The following is a 22,240-nucleotide window of genomic DNA, read 5'->3' on the forward strand; positions in this document are numbered from 1 at the left end:
CTTGGGATCTCAAACCCGCCTAGATTTAATCCAGGACCCGTAGACCCGCCCGGAAGGGTTGAATCATTCCTTTGACTTCCTTCTGCGCCACCAGGGAATAACTCCCGATTGATTTGTCGTTCTCCAACTGCCGCCGTAGTAGTTACCATGGAATCCGTGTTGTGAGCTTGGAGAAATGAAGAACTCTGGGCGCCCGGTCCAAAGTTTAACAAGGGCCAGGATGATACAGTCGATGTGGATGCCATGCTCCAATGTGGAGGGAGGGTCATGAATGACCGCAGGCGATTCCCCGTCTCGGGTCCAAACCGCTCCCCAATTGCTTGTGCACACATGTTGATGAAAGCATCAGGGTTCATACTACTTTCGACGTGCGTTGCAGGAGCAGTTGAATCTGTGCGGCCAGCACTAGATGGTGTAACTAATGGTGTTTCAATCCCTGAAGAGGGATTCTGATCTCCAGTTGTCATAGTTTCTTAATGTGAATGAAAAACCCTTTGTTTGATTAAGGATTCCACGTTCACCGCACCAATTGATAACAAGTAGTGAAATTCTGATCAACGTCCGTCCCTGTGGGGGCGTCGTTGGGTTCGACGGGGGGAAGCTCCGATGCCAAAGTCAGTAAGGTGAATCAAGGAAACAAACTGAATTGACAAAAGTTGTGAGAATGTGTACCTTAATAGCCTAGGGAATCAGGCTATATATAGCTAGGAAGTCGTAACCTTCAGGCAACTAGAAAGCCTCCATTAATGCTTCATTAATGGCGGTTACAAGTTATCTTTAACCTGGCAGTTAGCTAATTGATAACTCATTAATGATCTTTATGGCCGAGTCGGCGGCCAGCCGTTACAGTGGCGAATCAGGTGAATGAAGAGATTTGCCTCATAGATCCGCCAGCGGATCTCTCTGAGCAGAACCGTGGAGATCCGCCTGCCGGCTCCCCTTCAGGAATTAATACCCGACGTTCTCAAGGCAAATATCCCTTTTGGTCCTTGGGATAATATCTCTATGTTATCAAGGGGATACAATCCCACACCAATTGAGCCGGTCAGCGACTGTGCCATCGGGGAGTCCAAGACACTGAAAATCGGCACCAAGCTCCCACCTCCTCTGGCCAGCGAGATAAAGGTCGTACTAACGGAGCATTCGGGCGTGTTCGTCTGGTGCACTGAAGACATCACGGGAGTCTCACCCGAATGAGTAACTCACAAATTGGACATCGACCCCTCCGTTGAGCCCCTGAAGCAGAAGATGAGGGTGCAGGCGAAGGACAAGCAAGCTGCAGTCAAGGCAGAGATCGAGAAGCTGCTAGCTGTAAAATTTATTCGCGAGGTCCACTATCCGGATTGGCTTTCTAATGTTGTACTTGTAAAGAAAGCCAGCGGAAAGTACCGCATGTGTGTAGATTTTATGAATGTTAATAAAGCGTGCCCCAAGGATTCCTACCCGCTGCCTAACATAGATCAGCTTCTCGACCAGACAGCTGGTCGTAAAATCTTATCCCAGTTTGATGCCATCGCTGGTTTTCAGCAGACCGCCCTGGACCCGGCCGATGCCGAGAAAACCTCCTTCATTATGCATGAAGGCACTTATTGCTACAATGTAATGCCCTTCGGTTTGAAGAATGCGGGAGCCACATACCAGCGACTGATAGATAAGATGTTCGCTCACCTCATCGGAAAAACGGTACAAGTGTACATCGATGACATGGTCGTCCTGTGCACTGTTGAAAGCGACCATCCTCGTGACTTGGCAGAAGTGTTTAAAATTTTTAGGAATTACAACCTCGAGCTGAACCCGGAGAAATGTTTCTTCGGTATTCATAGCGGCAAATTCCTTGGTTGCGTGGTTTCAGAGAAAGGTATCGAGCCTAATCCCGCAAAGATCGAGGCAATCTTAGGGATGGAAGCACCGCACAATTTACAGGGAGTTTAGAGGCTCAACAGAAGGATTATCGCCTTGGGGCGGTTCATTTCCTGCTCGGCACAGCGGTGTTTACCTTTTTACAAAGCAATCAAGAAGGAGCATCCCTTCAAATGGTCTACGGACTGCCAGGCCGCATTCAACGCCATCAAAACTTTCCTCGCCACGCCCCCGCTACTGTCGGTACCAAGGCCAGGACGGGACATTCACTTATACTTCACCATCGCCGATGAAACGGTAGGAGTCATTTTAACTCAAGAAGAGGAGACGGAGCTCTACCCGATGTACTTTTTGAGCAAGGTCCTGAAGGGTGCTGAAATCCGATACTCCGAGGTTGAGAAGGATCTGTTCGCCATAACTCAGGCATCCGAGCGTCTTCGACCATATTTCCAAGCGCATACGGTTGTGGTCAGGACCAATTACCCTCTCACGAAGGCCATCCAGAAACCAAAAGTCTCCGGTCGGATCACCAACTAGTCGGTTCGACTATCCTAGTTCGACATATGTTTTGAACCCCGCACGGCGATCAAAGCTCAAGTTCTGTCCAATTTCATTGTAGAGTTTACCGGATCATCAACTAGCAACTCCACACCGGCAAAAGCTTACAGCAATGACGTCTGGACCATGAGTGTGGACGGGTCCTGCGACCCAGGGCGGGCAGGCGCAGGCGTTGCCATTCAGGGACCTAATAATCTTCGAATACGGTACGCCATCCGGCTCGACTTCCCGACCACGAACAATCAGGCAGAATATGAGTCCCTAATCGCAGCTCTTCGGTTATCCAAAACGATGGTGAACGGACATCTGACGGTGTACTCAGACTCCAAGCTCATCGTTAGCCACGTCAGCGGTACTTACAAACCGAAAGATTCGACGATTTGTCAATATTTGGCGCTCGCCAAATCCTTGCTCGAGGACCTCAAAGACAAAGGAGTAACCTTTGACCTCACGCTTGTCCTACGAGAAGAGAATGAAGAAGCAGATGCCATTGCCGCTCTCGCAGCAGGTGAGCAGTCCAGTGATCCGCAGACCCTTATCGAAACTGCTGCAGCCCCAGCCATTCATATAGAAAGCTCGTTACAGATCGACACAGTGGACGCAGCAGCAAGCGAGTGGAGGAGTCCGATAATCAGGTACCTACAGGATGGAACATTGTCGGAAGATCGGACGAAGGCATCCCTCGTGGTTCGGCGTTCCTAGCGATATGCAATGCACGACGGCTTGCTCTATCGGAAGTCCTCCATACACCCTTGGTTGCGTTGTATATCCGAGGAGGAAGGGGATCACTGTCTAAAGGAAATACATCAGGGCGTCTGCAGCTCGCATCAGGGCACTCGGGCAATTGCGAAGAAAGCCCGGCTACAGGGACTTTATTGGCAAACCATAGACTCCGACGCAATGCGTTTGGTTCGTAGCTGTCAGGCATGTCAACTACACGCCAATACTCATCACGCGCCGGCGACTCCACTCAAAGGCATTGTCACACCTTGGCCATTTGCAGTATGGGGCATTGATCTGCTCGGTCCGTTTCCGATGGCCTTAGCACAGAAATGTTTTGTAGTGGTAGCAGTCGACCACTTTACTAAATGGATCGAGGTAGAAGCAATCGCAAAAATAACCGCCGACAACATAATCGGTTTCCTCAAGCGAACAGTCATATACCAATTCGGAGTCCCTCACTCTTTCATCACAGATAACGGGAGGCAATTCGACTGCAGTAAATTCCACGAGTTTTGCACGGAATGGGGTATCAAAGGGCGCTACACCTCGGTAGCGCACCCTCAGAGCAACGGGCTCACCGAAGTAAGCAACCGAACAATCTTGCGAGGAATTAAAGCGCGCCTGTCCGATCAGGGTCGAGCATGGCCTGACCATATCCCAGCGATATTATGGTCATACCGCACAACCCCACACTCCGGCACCGGGCGCACTCCTTTCTTCCTCACCTATGGGGCAGAAGCAATGGCGCCATCCGAGGTCATCCTTCGCTCTCCTCGACAGATCACCTTCAAAGAAGCCGACAACAACGCGGAACTTGCTGAAGCAAGTGAGCAATTGGAGGAAGAACGCCTTAATGCCTTACTTCACATCACGGCCTATAAGCAAAGCATAGCGCGATACCACAATAGATGGGCCCGACCCTGCACTTTCCAAGTCGGGGACCTTGTGCTCCGAGACGCCGCTCCGCTCAATCTCCACTAGCTCAGGGTAAGCTCGGACAATCATGGGAAGGGCCGTACAAGATCGATACTGTCCTCCACAACGGCGCCTACAAAATCTCCTCTTTAGACGGTTTAGTCTTTGACAATAGTTGGAACATCCAGACTTTGAAGAAATACTATCAGTAGCTTGCATACACAATTACGATTAATTAAATGCCCTTTTTTTGTTTTTTTCATTAATCGAGCATCTCGAAACGCCTTCGCAATCGCCTAACAATCCCATGTTGTTACCGATTATATGCAAGCGGACACCCAGATGCGTTCTCCGCTACAAAAACATCAAAATGTTATCCAAAGGCTTCTCGAGCATCTCGAACGCCTTCGTAATCGCCTAACAATCTCATATTGTTACCGATTATTCGCAAGCGGACACCCAAATGCGTTCTCCGCTACAAAAACATCAAAACATTATCCAAAGGCTTCTCGAGCATCTCGAACGCCTTCGTAATTGCCTAACAATCCCATATTGTTACCGATTATTCGCAAGCGGACACCCAGATGCGATCTCCGCTACAAAAACATCAAAATGTTATCCAAAGGCTTCTCGAGCATCTCGAATGCCTTCGTAATCGCCTAACAATCCTATATTGTTACCGATTATTTACAAGCGGACACCCAGATGCGTTCTCCGCTAAAATAACATCAAAATGTTATCCAAAGGCTTCTCGAGCATCTCGAATGCCTTCCTAATCGTCTAACAATCCCATATTGTTACCGATTATTTACAAGCAGACACCCAAATACGTTCTCCGCTAAAATAAACATCAAAATGTTATCCAAAGGCTACTTGAGCATCTCGAATGCCCTCGTAATCGCCTAATCGCCTAACAATCCCATATTATTACCGATTATTTACAAGCGAACATCCCGATACGTTCTCCGCTAAACAACACCAAATGTTACTCATAGAGCATCTCGAACGCTCCCTAAACAATCACATAATGACTCAAATATTGTTACCAATGGCCGAGATTATCAAATACCCGGAAGAATCCTTCGCACGCAATTTATGGGAAAATGGCTAAATAACAAGGCTGCATAAACACGTCAGTATTATGACAGCAAACGAAAACAGCATACCAAATTCCATTACAAAAAGAGATCCACAATTAGTACGTCCATTACAAGTACAGATAAAACACACCACAATCAAACTCTCACTCAAGCAAAACGCGGACATAGTCAGGATTTGGAATAGCCTCCTCATCCATCAAGTCTTGATGCATAGCTCGCCAGTCAACACACTCATCGGTATTATGACCGTTCTGCCTATGGTACAAGCATGCTTTCCCCACGTGGGTAACACGATGATTTGGGTTGGCCGGAACGGGACCAAGGCTACCTTGTCTAGCAAACTCAAGAAATACTATGCTTCGAGGTTTAGCAGGGTCGACAAACGTCTGACCATACGGACATGTCAGAGAAGCATGGCGCCCCACTCGTCGATACTCCATCTCATGAGGCAAGTTCATCACTCTCTCCAGCTCATCGGCTAGAAGCCTCTTAATCCATGAAGGATGAGGATTCAATACAGGAGCAACTATCTCGTCAGGTTGAAGGTAGCCGATACCGTCGTGAGACCAGATTTTCTTCTTAGTCGAAGAAAGTGCACTAATAGCCACTTCGCAGGAATCGATCACAGATCCAGTATAGGGAACGGAGTTCTCACTCTCCACAGTCCTTTTTTGAGAACTTGAGCCCCGCCTCATCCACACCGGGGAAGAGTATCGAACCTTCCGCTCAAAATTGTGCCCCTCGCTCGGCGGATAGTACACATAAGGATGTGGCATCGCTGATATTGCTTTCTGTACCTCCAGCACACGGGCCGGATCAACAATGTCCCGAAGAGACATCTAGGAAGCAGAATAGTTAAAACAAAAGCAAGATATAACTCAATAAACCAAGATAAAAAAAGATCGGAAAACCGGCTCCTATTTATAGTGGAAGAAGACAAGACAAGACAAACACATCACAAACTATCTGGTCAAATCAGCATGCAAGGTAAATAATTAACTGCCAAAAGATCACAAAAGAAATCCAAATTGTACGAACAATCATTACATCTTTGAAGCTAACAAAAAGATAAGAGAAGGCCATCCCTATCAACTACTGTTTCTTCTTGAAACGACCGCAGAACTCAACAGCTTTCGCATGTGCAGCTTTGTCGTACACATCCGGAGAGAATATGACCTCCGGGGGAACCTCATAGCCGGCAGAGTGAGCAGCAACGATGAGCATCATGCGATCCATTTTTACCAGCTTCTCCTCGCGTTGTCCTGCAAAGGCTCGAAGGTCGGTAGCCTCCTTCCGAGCCACCTCTAGCTCTTGTTTAAGCTTTTCGATCTCTACGGACAGCAGGTCGGCTTGCCTGGTTTTTTCATTAAGTTTCTCTTTCACCCGACGAATCCACAGGACGGCCATTTTAAGCATAACCTTGTGAGAATGGATCTCCTCGGCATCACGCGCCACCTTCCTCGACAGCTCCACTCGGCCTCCTGTCTCCACTTTCAGCTGCTCAGTCAGCACGGCGATCTCGCCCTTACGGTCCTCCAACAACTCTCCAGTAGTAGCTAACTTCCCAGTCTCCACTTCTAGCTCCTTCACAACATTCCGCAACCCTTGCTCTATATCCCGAAACAAGTTCTCATCATTAACACACATGTCAAATACCGTGTTAGCATTTTGAATGGCCTACATCAGAATGCACGAGTCAGGACACGATCATTAGAAGCAAAACTGAACGAGCATAACAAGAGAACTTACCACACCAAGCGCCGACAAAGTTTCCACACCAAGGTTCATTTTGGACACACCGTCCATTCGGATAACTTCTCCGGGCACCTTGGCAACACGAGCCATCACTCGTGCAAGGTCCGACGTCGCCATGTCTGAGTGCACCGACAACCCCATCACGTATTCCCGGAACTTGGCTATCTTGATATCCATTCTTTTCATCATCTCTAGGTGATCACCTACCCGGTCCATCATATCCGCAAACAGCTCGGCTCCGCCATCGGTACACGCCCATTTGGAAGCCTCGCTTGCCCCGGCAACATCATCGCCGACAGTTATTTCCCCACCCTCAGCTCCAGCAACTAACTTCCTCTTATCTTTCTTACGCTTTCGGGTGAGCACCTCCTGATTTTGGTTCTTGATCTCCTCTTCTTCAATAGCGACCACCTCCACATCCTCCTCAGTCTCCTTACCCTTTTGTTCGCTCACAGGCACACCTTGCGGTATGACAACAGCCGCCTCAGCGCCTTCGTGTGTAGCGAGCACTCCGCCCACGCTCTGAACCACTTGGTTCGCATCCTCGAGAGAGGAGAACGAAGCTAAGGAACCCGAAGCACCACCAAATGCCTCATCCACAGTTTCTAGGCCAACACCAAACTCGTTTGGATCAAAATCCATGCTGACGCGGGGATCTCCTGGACCTGCAAAGCAAGAAGAAAGAGCGGAAAATTTAAACCACGCGTAAAATATATAATAACAATAATATATAGGATGAAATAAACAAAATCTACAACCCCGACCCCTCACCTACAACAACGACGTTCACGGAGATCGCCTCTAGTTCCGCCAACTCTCTGGCTTTGAAGTTGTACCCACGTTTCCACTTCGCGAAGTCCGATGCCGACCAGCCAGATAGCTGAGCCATTCGCCATTGATTCCAGATATAGTACCCGGCGGCCAGAAAGTGACGCACAAGCTCATCCACGTCTTGCTTACGTTCTTTATCTGACGGAAGCCCCTTTAAGTACTTCACGAGCTGCTCCTCAAAAGGCAACATTTTTCGCGATTTCAGCCAACGACTGGAGTCCATGGGATCCTCGTTCCACACTACTCGAAAAGGGAAGTCGCCATCTAGCTTCTGCACCAAGAGATAGTGATGCCTATATTCATGAACTTTATCTTTCAACCCGCCAATCACCTTGAACTTTTGATGCGGGAAGGTCACATGTTGTGATCGGGGTCCTTTGTTTGGCCGGAAGAACTCACGGAATACCAACCCAGTTGCCGGTATCCAGCTGATCGACATAGCGAGTAGAATGCCACCATCATCCTCCATCCATTCGGATGGATCTGACCAGGGTACAGGTCATACTCCTTTAAAACCTCCACAAAAAAGGGAAGCAGGGGCAACCGCATCCCCGATTCCAACTGCTCCTCGTAGACCACAAGCTCGTTCGCACCACCCGCATAATGAGCATAGACTTCTTCTCCAAGCGCAACTAACTCATATGGCTTCCCAAATCGATATACAGCGGAGATAGCAGCTAAATCCGCGGAGACAATGATACTGTGCGCGTCATCCACCGAAAAATATTCTGGTCTCTTTGGCCGTTCTACTCCCTCAAACCGCCTACCATCAACACTAGAGACCCCCGGGGACCGCGTCCATACCCTCTTACGCATTTCCTGGTAAATCGAGGCCAGGGGACGCTTTTCGGTAATCAAACCCTCCGGTACTACAACGACTACCTCAAGCACGCCGGCACCAACTCCTCCTACCGGCCGCTCGACACTAGGCGGTGCACGCTCTACGATTTTCTTTTTCTTTCTCGTCTCTCTAGCAGTAGCAATACTCTCCCCTTCCGTCTCCGCCTGCCTTTTTCGTTTTATGTTCCGCGTTCGCGAAGCGTAAAGTCACCCGGTGTCACTGGCGGAAGTCTTTTTAGGGCTCCCCGTGAAGAACCCTCTGACATACTCCCCCTCCCCAGAAAAACTAAACAAAAGAACTAAAGACAGGAAAAATAGGAGGTACAAGGAAAAATAGGAGTTACGACTGACCTCAAAAATGTTCCAACAACTGTCGTAGAGGATCTTCACCAGAACGCCGTCAACCGATATGCCCGGTGCCCAGCAAGCGCGAGCGAACGACAGAACACCGACGGAAAGATAGGCAGAAAACAGAGGCTCCAAAGGGAAAAGGAAATGGCCAAAGCACACCAGGAGAAGAAAATTTGACAAAATAAGACGAAAATGGAGCCTCCCCCCAGCATTTTATATCACACAAAAAACAGAGGCGTCGACAACGCACAACATTCAATGTCTTTTTACGGCGCGTGCAGGAGCATTAATGAAAGGGCAATCAATTGCGCGTTGAAACCCAAAAGCGCATGCAACGATCTGAAGGGTCTTTCTGAGTAAAGCGGGCACCTTTCATACAGCTGTCCACCACTCGCTAGCTAGAGCATGAACTACTGAAATTCTCGTCTCCTCGCATGAAATACTCGGTATGTCTAGCCGGGGGGGACTACATGATTCGGAATATCACTTAGGCCCAAGAGGCCCAACAAAGCCCGACCAGCGAGAGGGCCAGGGTAACAGAAGGCCCACAGGCCCAAGACAATTCACTATAAATATACCAATCAAGGGAAGAAAGAGGACCGGGTAACTACTTTCTACCTCACTCTCATTTGATTAGAATACGCACTCGAACTACTAACTATCTTGACCGTCGGAGTATCCGCAGGGACCGTTCTCCGCGCAGAGACGACCCCCGAGGAAGCCAGACCTCCCCGACGAGGGTCCAGATCACTGTTCCGCTTTCCCTAATTAAATAATAAATTTTGTCTCCCTACAAAAAAAAGAAAATAATAAATTTTGTTATTTTTAAAACATTTCTTATAGTTATTTATAGAAATAATTTAGTGGATAACATAATGTAAGAATTTCCATTTGGGTAAACTATAAAAATGGGTCAAATAGGAGGCTCATTTACATATTTAACCCATTTACTCAACCTACTACATATCTAGACTGATTTTGTGTGACTTTCCCATAATACCCCTAACCTTCTCATTTCCCCAAACGCGAACGGTCTCTCCCATCTTCTCCTTGGTTGCGCAAAACGGTGGCAGCTCCTCCATTAATGATTCCAAGACTTTTGATCTTCCTATCTTCCTTTAAATTGAACGAAATCTGTACCATTTCTCCAAATCACAATGTATTTCTCTTCTTCCTCTCTTCATCTCTTGATTCTGCAACTTCCTAATCTTAAAAAACGAAGCCATGGTTCTTCATCTTCCATTTCCTGCTCGTTCGAAGAAATGGTGATTCTACGTTATTTTCATCGTTTTTCCCAGTTTATCATATTAGGTTCGTCGAAAAATGTAAGTATATACTGTTTTTTCTGCGTTTTCCTGGACCAATCCACTTAGCATATGCGGTTTTCACGAAGTCTTCGGGGAGAAATTTATTGATTTAACTTCGCGAAACGATGATTACGCGAAGTTTGCGAGGTAATTTGTCACACCCGACCCTAGACGACCTCAATCGGCATCAGGCGTGAAATAGAAAGATTATAATCAACACCTAGGAGTCTCCAATTTATTCCAATATCATATTATATTACAATTGAAATACCAAAGTTCTAACCATAATTCTAACAATAGGCAGCCAACCTCCAAACCTCACCTAATCGGTCGGTAACCTTCTCTATATCCTGTACTTTATCACCTAAAAACATTAAAACATTTAAAAACGTGAGACAAAAATCTCAGTAAGAAACTATCAGCTATAAAAACCAACTTTACATAACATAGCTACATATATACATTTATAAAGGGATTTAATCAAAACCTTATAAAATATACTCAAAACTTAAGTTCATATAACTTTATATATATAATGCATCTTATCAAAACGAATCAAAACAAATAATCAAATAAATGTTTTATTAAACCAACTCGTAATCAATCAAACGTAAAACCTTATATCAAAATCAATCATAACCGAAAACATAATCCAAATGAACTTAAAACATTGTATCCATCCTCGAGTTTCTCCCCTTGAGTATCAATCCATAACCACATATATAGTCGAGACGTCTCTTAACATTGCCTATCCCATATGGTCTTACCCAACACTTCACTACCATACCCAATAGGTCTTCAAACTGTGTACACAGGCCATGTCCCTCACTAAACATGGTCTTCAAATATAAAACCACTGATCCGGATAACTCTCGATGGATATAAAATCATAAAATCATAACGTGCTCAAATTTCTTTTCACAATCAAATTGCAAACTATTTCATAATCATAAATCATTTGGCTTCAATTAGCCCTTTTGTATAACAACAATAACCGTAACAGATTTCTCAATCCAAAAACAATTCGTAAGAAATCATCAAATTCATTTTGTTCAATATAGATATATATTGAAACCAACAATATATATGTATATATGTAAATCAACCAAATTAAGCCTTAAATCAACATAATCAAGTAAAATATGAAATTCACATAGAAGCATAATCAATAGCTTCATTTGAACCGTAATTTCACAATAAAAAGCAAAATCATGAAAAACCTCAATTTTACAAAATTCTTGCATAACTCTAAAATATCAATTTCTGAAACTTCTTTGATATATATTTATCTATATACATAAAACTCAAAATATAGTTGATAGTTACTTACATTGGTCACTAATTGAACAAAATACACCCGATCGATTCGCCGCTAAATTCTGTCTAAAACGTTTCCCTCCCCGAAACTCAAAAACTCTTTGGTTAGGACTTAGATCTATGCATAAGGATGTTATGTTTCTAATTTCGAGTGATTCGGACGGTCAAATCTCCGTAAATCAAAGAAACGATGGAGAAACGGTTCAGGAACGATAAGAGCTGTATCTGATAAAGATGAAAGAAGAAAACGAAAATGAAAAGAAAAGAAATGACAAGGATGATGATGAACGCATATCTCTGAGATATATATCTCAAATTGTCAAATATCACGTTTGATCCTCAATCTTTATATAATATTTTACAAATTATCTTAAATTTTTAATTTATACAGAAAACCATCTATTTAACTTTAAATTTTTCCTATAGCACCAAATAATTATAATATATACTAATATCAAAATATAATTTTTAGAAATTTAGACACGTACGTGACATAATTCGATAAATTTCTCTCGCAGACTCCGCGAAATCATCGTTTCGCAAAGTCAGAGCGTCACATTCCTCCTCGCGGACGTCGCAAAATCATTGTTTCGCTAAGTAAAATCACCCTCTTCCTTGCACATTTATGTTCACATACTTAGCGAATCATCGTTTCGCGAAGCCAAATCTTTCTTTTTTTCTGACTAACACGATTAAATTTTTCTGAATGTGGTTGAATACATAAAATTCATTCTTGGAAGCCGACGTGTTAGGATGCCATGAGAGACATCCATTCAAAAACGCCTGGACTTCCAACCATCGGTCGTGAATAAGAGTCTACACCATGGGACACTTCCATCTCTCAGTGGTTAAAAGCCTATGTGTCGTGCGACATCCATCCATCGGTGGTGAATAAGAGCCTATGTATAATGAAGTGATTTGTTAGAAGTTTATTGTGGTAATCTTAGTGAATAGTAGCCTATGTATTATGAATTGATTTGTTAGGAGTTTATTGTGGCAATTTTGTTGTAAATTTTGATAATGTTATGATTTTAATGTTGTTATTGTGGCAATCTTGTTGTTGTAAATTTTGATAATGTTATGATTTTAATGTTAGAATCCGTTTTTATTTGGCATTTTTTGTTATATACCACTTTACGAATTAGCTTAAAAACACATCCAGACTTCGCATATGCTAATTAAATTCATCAAATAAATTAAACATTAGTTTCACAAGCTTCACATATGCTAATTAAATTCATCAAGTAAACCTAAACATTAGCTTCGCAGGCTTCACATAATATCGAATCTGCGAAGTCAGACGGGAGGGAGAGAGACGCGCTTAAATATTGAGGGTATTATGAGAAAGTCACACAAAATCAGTCTAGACATATAGTATATTAAGTAAATGGATTAAATATGTAAATGAGCCTCTTATTTAACTTAGTTTTGTAATTTCCCCTTTACATTTTTGACGCATAATTAAAAATCATTACTACAATCAAGAGTTCGTACTGCACAACAGTACTAAACTCACGTGGGATAAAGCAAACACAAAACATAAAACGACACACAGATTCGTATGAATCAACGGCTCTGATCTCATCAAACTCCTAAGAATCACAAACACCCAAAACGACACAGATTCTCTCTCTCTCTCTCTCTCTCTCCTTTCACTCTCACTGTTTTCAGATATAGCCGTCGCTGTAATACAATTCAGAACCGAAATCGAAACATCTCCATCAACCCTTTCTTTCAAATATCGAAAATCCCCAAACATTTCCACGAAATTTCCATCAATTATTCTCTCTAATTCGAATAACAATGGAATTTTTCTCTTTATGGCATCGAATTCACTTTTCCCCCTCACTTTGTCTTCTCTCATTGAGGTAAAAGATAAAGGTTTTTCCTCTTTTGCTCTTTCTCAATTATTCTTATCTTTTCCCCCTTTTTTTTGTTCGTTTTGGATTTGGGGGTTTTTATCATTAAATAAGTCTCCGTTTGGTAATATAAGATAATATATGCTTATTAACTGTTGTTTATTGTTTTTTTGTAGCGACAGATAGAGAGTTGTTGAGCTTTTGGGGTGTCTTTTTTGTTAAGATGCAAACGAGGTTCATGGAGAGAGAAAAGAGAGGATTGGATTCAAGCTCTGGTGATGGTGATGAAGGTCAGCCTGATAGAAAACGACCTGCTTTAGCTAGGTAAACTTTTGCTCTTCTCATTTGAAATGTGTTTTAAGGCTTTTGATGATTATTTGTATCCTATGTTGCACGGAAACGGCACGGGAAACGTTATTTGTAAGAAAATTTAGCTAGGAAGCTGTAATGGAAACGGAAGAGAAATGGAAATGGACACAAAATGCAGAAACCTTAGTGAAGAAGAGTTTCCTTGCAACATAGGTTGTATTTTTGACTTAGTATAGTGGCCATTTAGTTTTCCTTTTTATAACTCCGGTAATGGAAAAGGAAATGGACAAGAAACACAGAAATGCTAAGAGTTCCGTGCAACATAGTTGTATCTTTGACTTAGTATAGTGGCCATTTCGTTTCCGTGCAACATAGTTGTATCTTTGACTTAGTATAGTGGCCATTTCGTTTCCGTGCAACATAGTTGTATCTTTGACTTAGTATAGTGGCCATTTCGTTTCTGTGCAACATAGTTGTATCTTTGGCATAGTATAGTGGCCATTTCGTTTCCGTGCAACATAGTTGGTATCTTTGACTTAGTATAGTGGCCATTTAGTTCTCCTTTTTATAGCTCCGATAATGGAAGAGAAATGGACAAGAAACGCGGAAAAGCTAAGAGTTTCCGTGCAACATAGTTGTATATTTGACTTAGTATAGTGGCCGTTTCGTTTCCGTGCAACATAGTTTGTATCTTTGACTTTGTATAGTGGCCATTTCGTTCTCCTTTTTATAGCTCCGGCAATGGAAACGGAGATGGACAAGAAACGCGGAAACACTAAGAGTTTCCATGCAACATAGTTGTATCTTTGACTTATTATAGTGGCCATTTCGTTTTCGTGCAACATAGTTTGTATCTTTGACTTAGTATAGTGGCCACTTTTTTCTCCTTTTTATAGCTCCGATAATGGAACGGAAATGGACAAGAAACGCGGAAATGCTAAGAGTTTCCGTACAACATAGTTGTATTGTATCTTTGACTTAGTATAGTGGCTATTTCGTTTCCGTGCAACATAGTTTGTATCTTTGACTTAGTATAGTGGCCACTTCGTTTCCGTGCAACATAGTTGTATCTTTGACTTCGTATAGTGGCCCTTTCGTTTCCGTGCAACATAGTTTGTATCTTTGCTATAGCGGCCACTTAATTTGTTCTCCTTTTTATAGCTCCGATAATGGAAACGGAAATGGACAAGAAACGTGGAAATGCTAAGAGTTTCGGTGCAACATAGTTGTATCTTTGACTTAGTATAGTGGTCATTTCATTCTCCTTTTTATAGCTCAGTTAAGATTAAGAAACAGCTGCTAATAGCTATTTGGAAGAAAAATAAACTAATATCTACCGGTAACAACAAATAATAATAGTTGAATCAAACAAATTCTTAATTCGGGTCGAAAATTGAAACTTGTTTCAGCTTCTAGCTAGGAATCTAGAACTTATACTATGAGTTTATAAGTGAATTGATTTGGTTATGTTTATGAGCTGTTAGTTTTAGTTTCAAACTCGGATTGAAGTTATTGGCTTGATCAAGCATGTTTTTGAAGGAATATAATTTTTAAAGCAAAACCCGCTATGCATTATTGTAACTAGGCTTGATGTAAGCCTGCAGATTTTGCTAGAAGAATGGACTCGGACATTCAAAATCTAGAACTTAGTCTTTTTTCTTCTTTGTTGGTGTTCTATTTTGATTTTTCGTTAGCTTTCCTTCGAGTCTTCTGAAGAAACTAAATGGAATGAAGTTTGTTTCTCATCGTTACTCTTGCTTTGACGACGTTATGGCCTCAAAAGGAGCTTCTCCTTAGGTCCCTGCTATGCCTAATTCCCGCTGTATTTTACTGTTCAAAAGGTCAAACTTTTTAATAGCCCGTACTCGACCTCATCGGTCCAAAACCCAATTTGTTAACATCTTTTCTACCATCCCTTATTGATCGAGGTGTGTAATGTATGAAACTATGAATAGTTGCTCTTATATAGTTAAGCATTTTTGTTCATCGGACTTAGTTAAAATGCCCGTTTTTCAAATTTATTGCAGTGTAATTGTTGAAGCGTTGAAGGTGGATAGTCTGCAAAAACTTTGCTCATCATTGGAGCCTATTCTTCGGAGAGTGGTACGCTGAATTATGCCATGACCAAGTGTAGTTTTGGATAATAGGGTTTACTCTTAGCTGAACTTCAGCGATTTATTATAAGATTCTACATAATTGTTTTTAAATTATTAAGGAAGTTTTATTATTTAAGAGTTCTATCGGTTCGAATTTTTTTATCGAACTATCAAAGATAGGTCCCTCGAAGAATAGAAAAAAACAAGGGAAATGAAGGAGATTTCATTGTGAATAGGCCTGAGGCCGATAACATTTTGACTAAGACGTCAACTTGAGTCTTGTATATCTCCTCTAAATGCTTATACATTGTACACATCAAGTGCTGCGGATGTTTCTCAAGTTTGTAACTATATTAAATGTCGAGCAGGTTAGCGAAGAAGTGGAGCGTGCTCTAGCAAAATTAGGCTCTGCCAAACTTACTGGAAGGTATACTGAATTTGTCTATGTTTGTCAAGATATTTCTCAAAATATACACCAAAAAACTTGCATGTTGTTTGTATTTTCGCAGTGCTAAATTTCTACTCTAACTAAGTGATATTTGGTTCGATCTTTTGGGACAATGCAGGTCTTCTCCTAAATGCATAGGAGATCCCGATGGAAGAAACTTGCAGTTACGCTTCAGGTCCAGGCTGTCCCTCCCTCTATTTACGGGTGGGAGAGTAGAAGGGGAGCAGGGTAGCGGCATCCATATTGTGTTGATTGATGCAAACAATGGCCATGTCGTCACGTCAGGTCCTGAATCCTCATTGAAATTGGATGTCGTTGTTCTTGAAGGCGATTTTAATAACGAAGATGATGATAATTGGACTGTAGAAGAATTCGAGTCTCATGTAGTTAAAGAGCGTGATGGCAAGAGGCCGCTTCTAACTGGAGATCTACAAGTGATCTTGAAAGAAGGTGTAGGAACTCTAGGCGAGCTAGCTTTTACGGACAACTCAAGCTGGATAAGAAGTAGGAAATTTCGGCTAGGATTGAAGGTTGCGTCAGGCCATTTTGAAGGGGTTCGTATTCGTGAAGCGAAAACTGATGCCTTCACTGTTAAAGATCACCGAGGAGAATGTAAGATATCATTTATTTGATTCAACCTTTAAATCCAATCTGAAAAATCATGCCTTTTTCGAATATTCTGAAAATTCATTCCTTTTTCGAATATCCGTTTGTTCTTTGCCTCCCACAGTATACAAGAAACACTATCCGCCTGCATTACATGATGAGATTTGGAGATTGGAGAAGATTGGCAAGGATGGATCTTTCCACAAAAGGCTGAATAAAGCTGGGATTTTTACGGTCGAAGACTTCCTAAGACTTGTAGTCCGAGACTCCCAGAGATTACGCAACGTAAGGATATAGTTATCATTGAAAATGGAGTCCAGGTGGGGATGGGGACTGCTTCCGATTATGAAATGGGGGAAAAATTGTCCCCGTTCCCATGAGGTTCTCTATTCCTCATTACTTAAATTCTAAGTTTAGCTCGGGCATTCTTGTTTAATTTTCGGTTTATTCGTATCTGACTACTGCAGATTCTTGGAAGCGGAATGTCAAATAAGATGTGGGAAGTCCTTGTTGAGCATGCAAAGACCTGTGTTTTGAGTGGGAAACTTTATGTGTACTATCCTGATAATGCGAAGAATGTCGGTGTTGTTTTCAACAATATCTATGAACTAAGTGGTTTAATTGCAAATGGCCAATATTACTCGGCCGAGTCTCTTTCTGACAATCAGAAGGTAAGTAATCTCGCTATCTCGTTAATGAAGTTTGCGTAGTATATATATACATTGAAATAACATTTTCTATTATTTATTCTCTTAATTTTATGAGTCTAACAGGTTTATGTGGACGAACTGGTGAAGAAAGCGTATGAGAATTGGATGCATGTTTTAGAATATGATAGCAAAACACTCGTTGACTTTAACCAAAACGACAACGTGATTGCTTCCGAAACAGACATTCCATCTGGTCGGGAGGGCTTCTTGAACTCTTATAACCAGCAGGTTACATTACCAAGCCTATCAGTTCCGGCCTCTTCGGAGCAGCACGCTATAGACGCTGGGCCAACAGTTGGAGGTAAATTTGCTAAGTTCAGAAAGCACTTATATTCGTGTATTTTCTACATGTTTGGTGCTTGATTTTAGTTTAGTTTCATGTGATTTCGTAGTTTTTCGTGCATCTGTAATGTATTTCCTTTCATTTTAGTTTTCGGTGAGTTTTTATCTTGTTTTGGCTCTTTTAAGGTGTTGTTTAGTCATTTGGGGCCAAATCTGAGAAAGTGAGGCAAGTCGGAAACAAATCTTGTAGTCAGGACGCATTTGGCGGAGCAGGAGAAAGAACTTGGCGAGTTCTGGTCAAGAACTCGCCGAGTTCTTTCTCTTCACCAGAACTCGGAGAACTCACCAAGTTCTTTCTCTTCACCAGAACTCGGAGAACTCACCAAGTTCTTTCTCTTGCTTCACCAAATGCGGCCGGACTCCGAGATTTGTCCCCAACTTGTCTCGCCTTTTCGGATATGATCCGAAATGACCAAAAAAACACCTGGAAAGAACCAAAACACGATAAAAACTCAATGCAAACGCATAACGAAAATCTCAGTAACAGACATGTTATCAGTAACGGACTGAGAATTCGTGCTTCCTTTTCTAGGTTATGATGATAACATGGCTGGTAGATTCTCAATGCAAACGCATAACGAAAATCTCAGTACATTGTTTCAGTTCGATGCTACTCCATTGCCCTTACCCATACAGAACCCTCCTGTCAGTACCTCACATCAATCCGAGTTTCAAAGAAATGACAGTTTATCGGCACTTGGTCCATCGCAGTTGTCTACGCCAAACTTCCAAGGTGTTTATACACCAAATATGGATCCATACAGGGGATCTGAGGACTTCTTCCCAGAGGAGGAGATTCGAACGAGAAGTCACGAGATACTCGAAAACGAAGATATGCAGCATCTTCTTCGGATATTCAACATGGGAGGTCAAGGCATTTCCTCCTTGAATGCAAATGAAGACGGACATTACTCTTTCCCATCGTCGTACCTTCCTGCTCCGTCTCCAAACTATAGCTTCGGTGGTCATCCGTCTCGTTCATCAGGCAAAGCTGTTATCGGATGGCTGAAGCTCAAGGCAGCCTTAAGATGGGGCATCTTTGTCAGGAAGAAAGCTGCTGAGAGACGGGCACAGATTATCGAGTTGGATGATCCTTAAACATGCCTGTGAAGCTAATACTGTCAAGATTTTCGGCATAGTTGACTTCGACTTCCTCCTCTCCTGGAAGGTGAGGATCTTTTAAGGTGCAATTCATGGATTATAACTATAATCCTTGCATTTGGGGACCTCTATTTTGTGCGGTTCTTCACCGTACAGTTAGCGGACAAATTATACCAATGATCACTGAAGTTTGAAGTCTATTTAACCAAGGTTAGTGAACTTCACAAATGATTTCAATAATGTCATTCCGATCAATTTGTGTGCAAAAACTCTCTGGAATGTTGACGTGACACAGAAGACAGCTGACTATATGCCAACTAATTGTCATGTAGAGTAACATGTCTGACGTGACGGTTAGTTAGTATATAGTTAACCGTCTTCTATATGTTATGTCAATATTTTGGGGAGTTGAAATAATTTTATTGAAATTAAACGTGAAGTTCAGTGATTTTATTGTAAGAAAATGAAGTCCAATGACGTTTCTGAAACGGACAGTGGTGTATTCATCAGAGCTGTTCAATGGGTAGTGTTGACATCTTATCTTCTTATAATGTTCTTTGGGACCCAAGAAAAATAATAAATTGCTTGTTATTGTATTTTTTGTGAAATATTATAATGATTATTACATTAAAATAAAAGATGTAATTCTCATTACATTAAAATTCGGAAGACATTCTTTGTTTATGATTTTATTTAGTTAATTTAAATTTAATATATTGCTCATTATATAATGGTTATTATATAATGGTTTTAATATATCAAGAGCTGTCTAAATAAACCGATTGGTTCCTTAAACTTACAAAGTGTTTCGTTAGTTTTTTTTGAACTAGTTTGAAATGATATGCTTAACTTTTTTAATTCCATGCTACAGAGTAAGAGATGATTTGAATAAATTAAAATTTATATTACTTAAAACAAGTTGAAACTAATAAATGAGTGTAGGCAAGTTTAGAAATCTATAGGCCGTTTTAAACAAACTTTTGTAATTAATGGAGTATTTTAAGTAAGTTTAGAAGGTTAATAAGATATTTTATAAGTATAGTGTGCGAATTGATTTGTTAAAACAAGCTTAACATATAGTAAACCTTATATAATTCATTATGAACTAGTAATAGAATGCTCATTTGAGTACATGTATAATCATAAGGTAATTAGCACTAGGAGAAATCTCAATTATTGATGTCTAACTAGGAAAGTAGTCAATGCTAATTAATATTTATTTATTACTAACATTTATTTACTCTAATAACCCTCTTCATATCTAATCTATTCGCATTAATAATGTTCACACTTTCTTCAAGTTTGAGCTTATATATTTATCACTCCCAATTTGTTAACCCTGTTTCAAGACTTTACTGAAGATATCTTCGAGTTGGAGCATTCTACTTCAATATGCTTGATAGGAACATAAAATTAGAGGCAATGTGAAGAGTTGTTTGATTATCATATCATAACTTTGCTGGAGTAGTGATCTTGAATCCAAGTCCAGATAAGAGATGATGAATCCTTTACTTGCCTTAGACACTAACAATAATACAAGCACATTTAGGTAATTAACTTAGTCAAACATACAAACACATAAATGTACCGGGACGATTGACAACACAACAATAATCAATAATAGCAATACAAAATCCAATAATGTCAATACATAATCATTATATCAAATCAATTCCATGTGAATTCGACAAGGTCAACACAACATTGCAATTGCCCCTTTAACAATTGACATGTGAACTTAATTCATAAATCTAAATGACTAAAATTCATCTAGTGATTTTTGAATCAATTTCACAACTTGTTTCGTTTAGTCCGTGTTTGAGTTTTTTGACGTGTCCGCTTTCCAAGGTATACGAAAAAGTTAGAGCTTCCTGAATTTCATTTGTGTCACTTTGGTCTGACATATCTAACATTTGCACCACATATGTTTGAAGCTCCTCTTCAAACTTCTTTACACGTGCTCTAGTAACAGGTCCATCTGATAAACGTATTCGCTCTATGTGAGGATCTGAATTTTTAGTCTGAGTTATATCATTCCATCTCTCAGGAGGATTCAACCTCGGATCAGAATCTGCATCATAAAAAGATAAATCAAAAACATTAAAAGTAGCAGATACATAATACTCACCGGGTAAGTCAATTTTGTAGACGTTGCCATTAACATGCTTTAAAACTCGAACAAGACCATCGTTGCAGGGTTGAAGCTTATTTTTACGAAGTCCTGTAAGCTTATGATCTTCCTCTATTATCCTCCCTAGGCCAAACCACGCTCTGAGACCACTTTCTTGGGAGCCAAACAAACAACAATACCCACACAAAGAATTAATATAGAAAGGAGAAAAAACACACAAGAATTTATCATGGAAAACCTCTTCAATAAGAGTAAAAACCACGAAACCCTAGGCCACTTAAATTTCCACTATAAAACGCTTACAATTTTTAACGGACAAAAGTATAAAAAAACCCTCTCACATTTACAAACTCAAAGCCCAAGTTAAACATCTCTAGTTAACTAGTCTTGATATTGCTACACATTCAACTAAAAGCCTAAAACCTATTTATAAGGAATACCTCCTTCAGAATCACATTTTTTTTTTCCAATATGGGATTTTGGGAGACATCCCAATAAAAACTCGGTCAAGCTCGACTCGATACATTAATGAGTCAATACCGAGCCAGTCTAGGTTTCGTATCGGTTCGACTCGTTAATACCTTTGGTTCTGTGACTTGAAACTCCTTCGATATCATCCAGGATATTACCATGTAAAGAAGTCTTCAATGATTACAAGGCCATTGTGGGAGTTCCTAGCCAAGGTAGCCAGCTTGTGTATATAGGTGTTTGATTCTCTAAAAATATGGTTCAACTGAGTATGATGATCCCAGAGTACCAATATTATGCAGGGTAGCCACATTGTCAATTTCCAAGATGATCCCCACTAGCCCGTCTACGCGTATTTGATCATTCGTAAATTATATGAGGATTCAAACAGGGATCCCTGTGGGGTGGGAAGAGGTCTCCATCCTCGCCACATCCCCATCTTTGGAAAAAAAAAATCTCTTCTTCATCCTATAGGAAAATAAATAGAATTCTTCGCCTCCGTAAGGTCAAAACTTATCAGGGATTAATTATTCTCATCGCGTTTTCAATCCTATTAATAATGTGAAAAACAAGTGTACACTTTGAATACCACTTTGAAGCATTAGTGCATGGT

The 22,240-nt window shown here is 41.4% G+C and overlaps 1 protein-coding gene across 2 annotated transcripts; it reads left to right on the top strand.

The window, feature by feature from the left end:
• The first annotated feature begins 13,156 nt into the window (after positions 1-13,156).
• Positions 13,157-19,697, top strand: LOC136233110 (calmodulin-binding protein 60 D-like). 2 transcript variants are annotated; one of them, XM_066022677.1, is made up of 9 exons: positions 13,157-13,425; positions 13,599-13,740; positions 15,753-15,828; positions 16,190-16,248; positions 16,388-16,881; positions 17,000-17,160; positions 17,343-17,546; positions 17,649-17,886; positions 18,460-19,697. In XM_066022677.1, the coding sequence occupies exons 2-9, from the start codon at positions 13,640-13,642 to the stop codon at positions 19,023-19,025; spliced, it is 1,899 nt and encodes a 632-aa protein (XP_065878749.1). In that variant the 5' UTR covers positions 13,157-13,425; positions 13,599-13,639; the 3' UTR covers positions 19,026-19,697. The 2 variants fall into 2 exon arrangements, with proteins under 2 accessions (XP_065878749.1, XP_065878748.1); XM_066022676.1 differs by having other exon boundaries at positions 13,158-13,425; positions 13,593-13,740.
• The last annotated feature ends 2,543 nt before the right edge of the window (positions 19,698-22,240 follow it).

This window comes from Euphorbia lathyris, chromosome 6, assembly GCF_963576675.1.
Source record: "Euphorbia lathyris chromosome 6, ddEupLath1.1, whole genome shotgun sequence".
Taxonomy (NCBI): domain Eukaryota; kingdom Viridiplantae; phylum Streptophyta; class Magnoliopsida; order Malpighiales; family Euphorbiaceae; genus Euphorbia; species Euphorbia lathyris.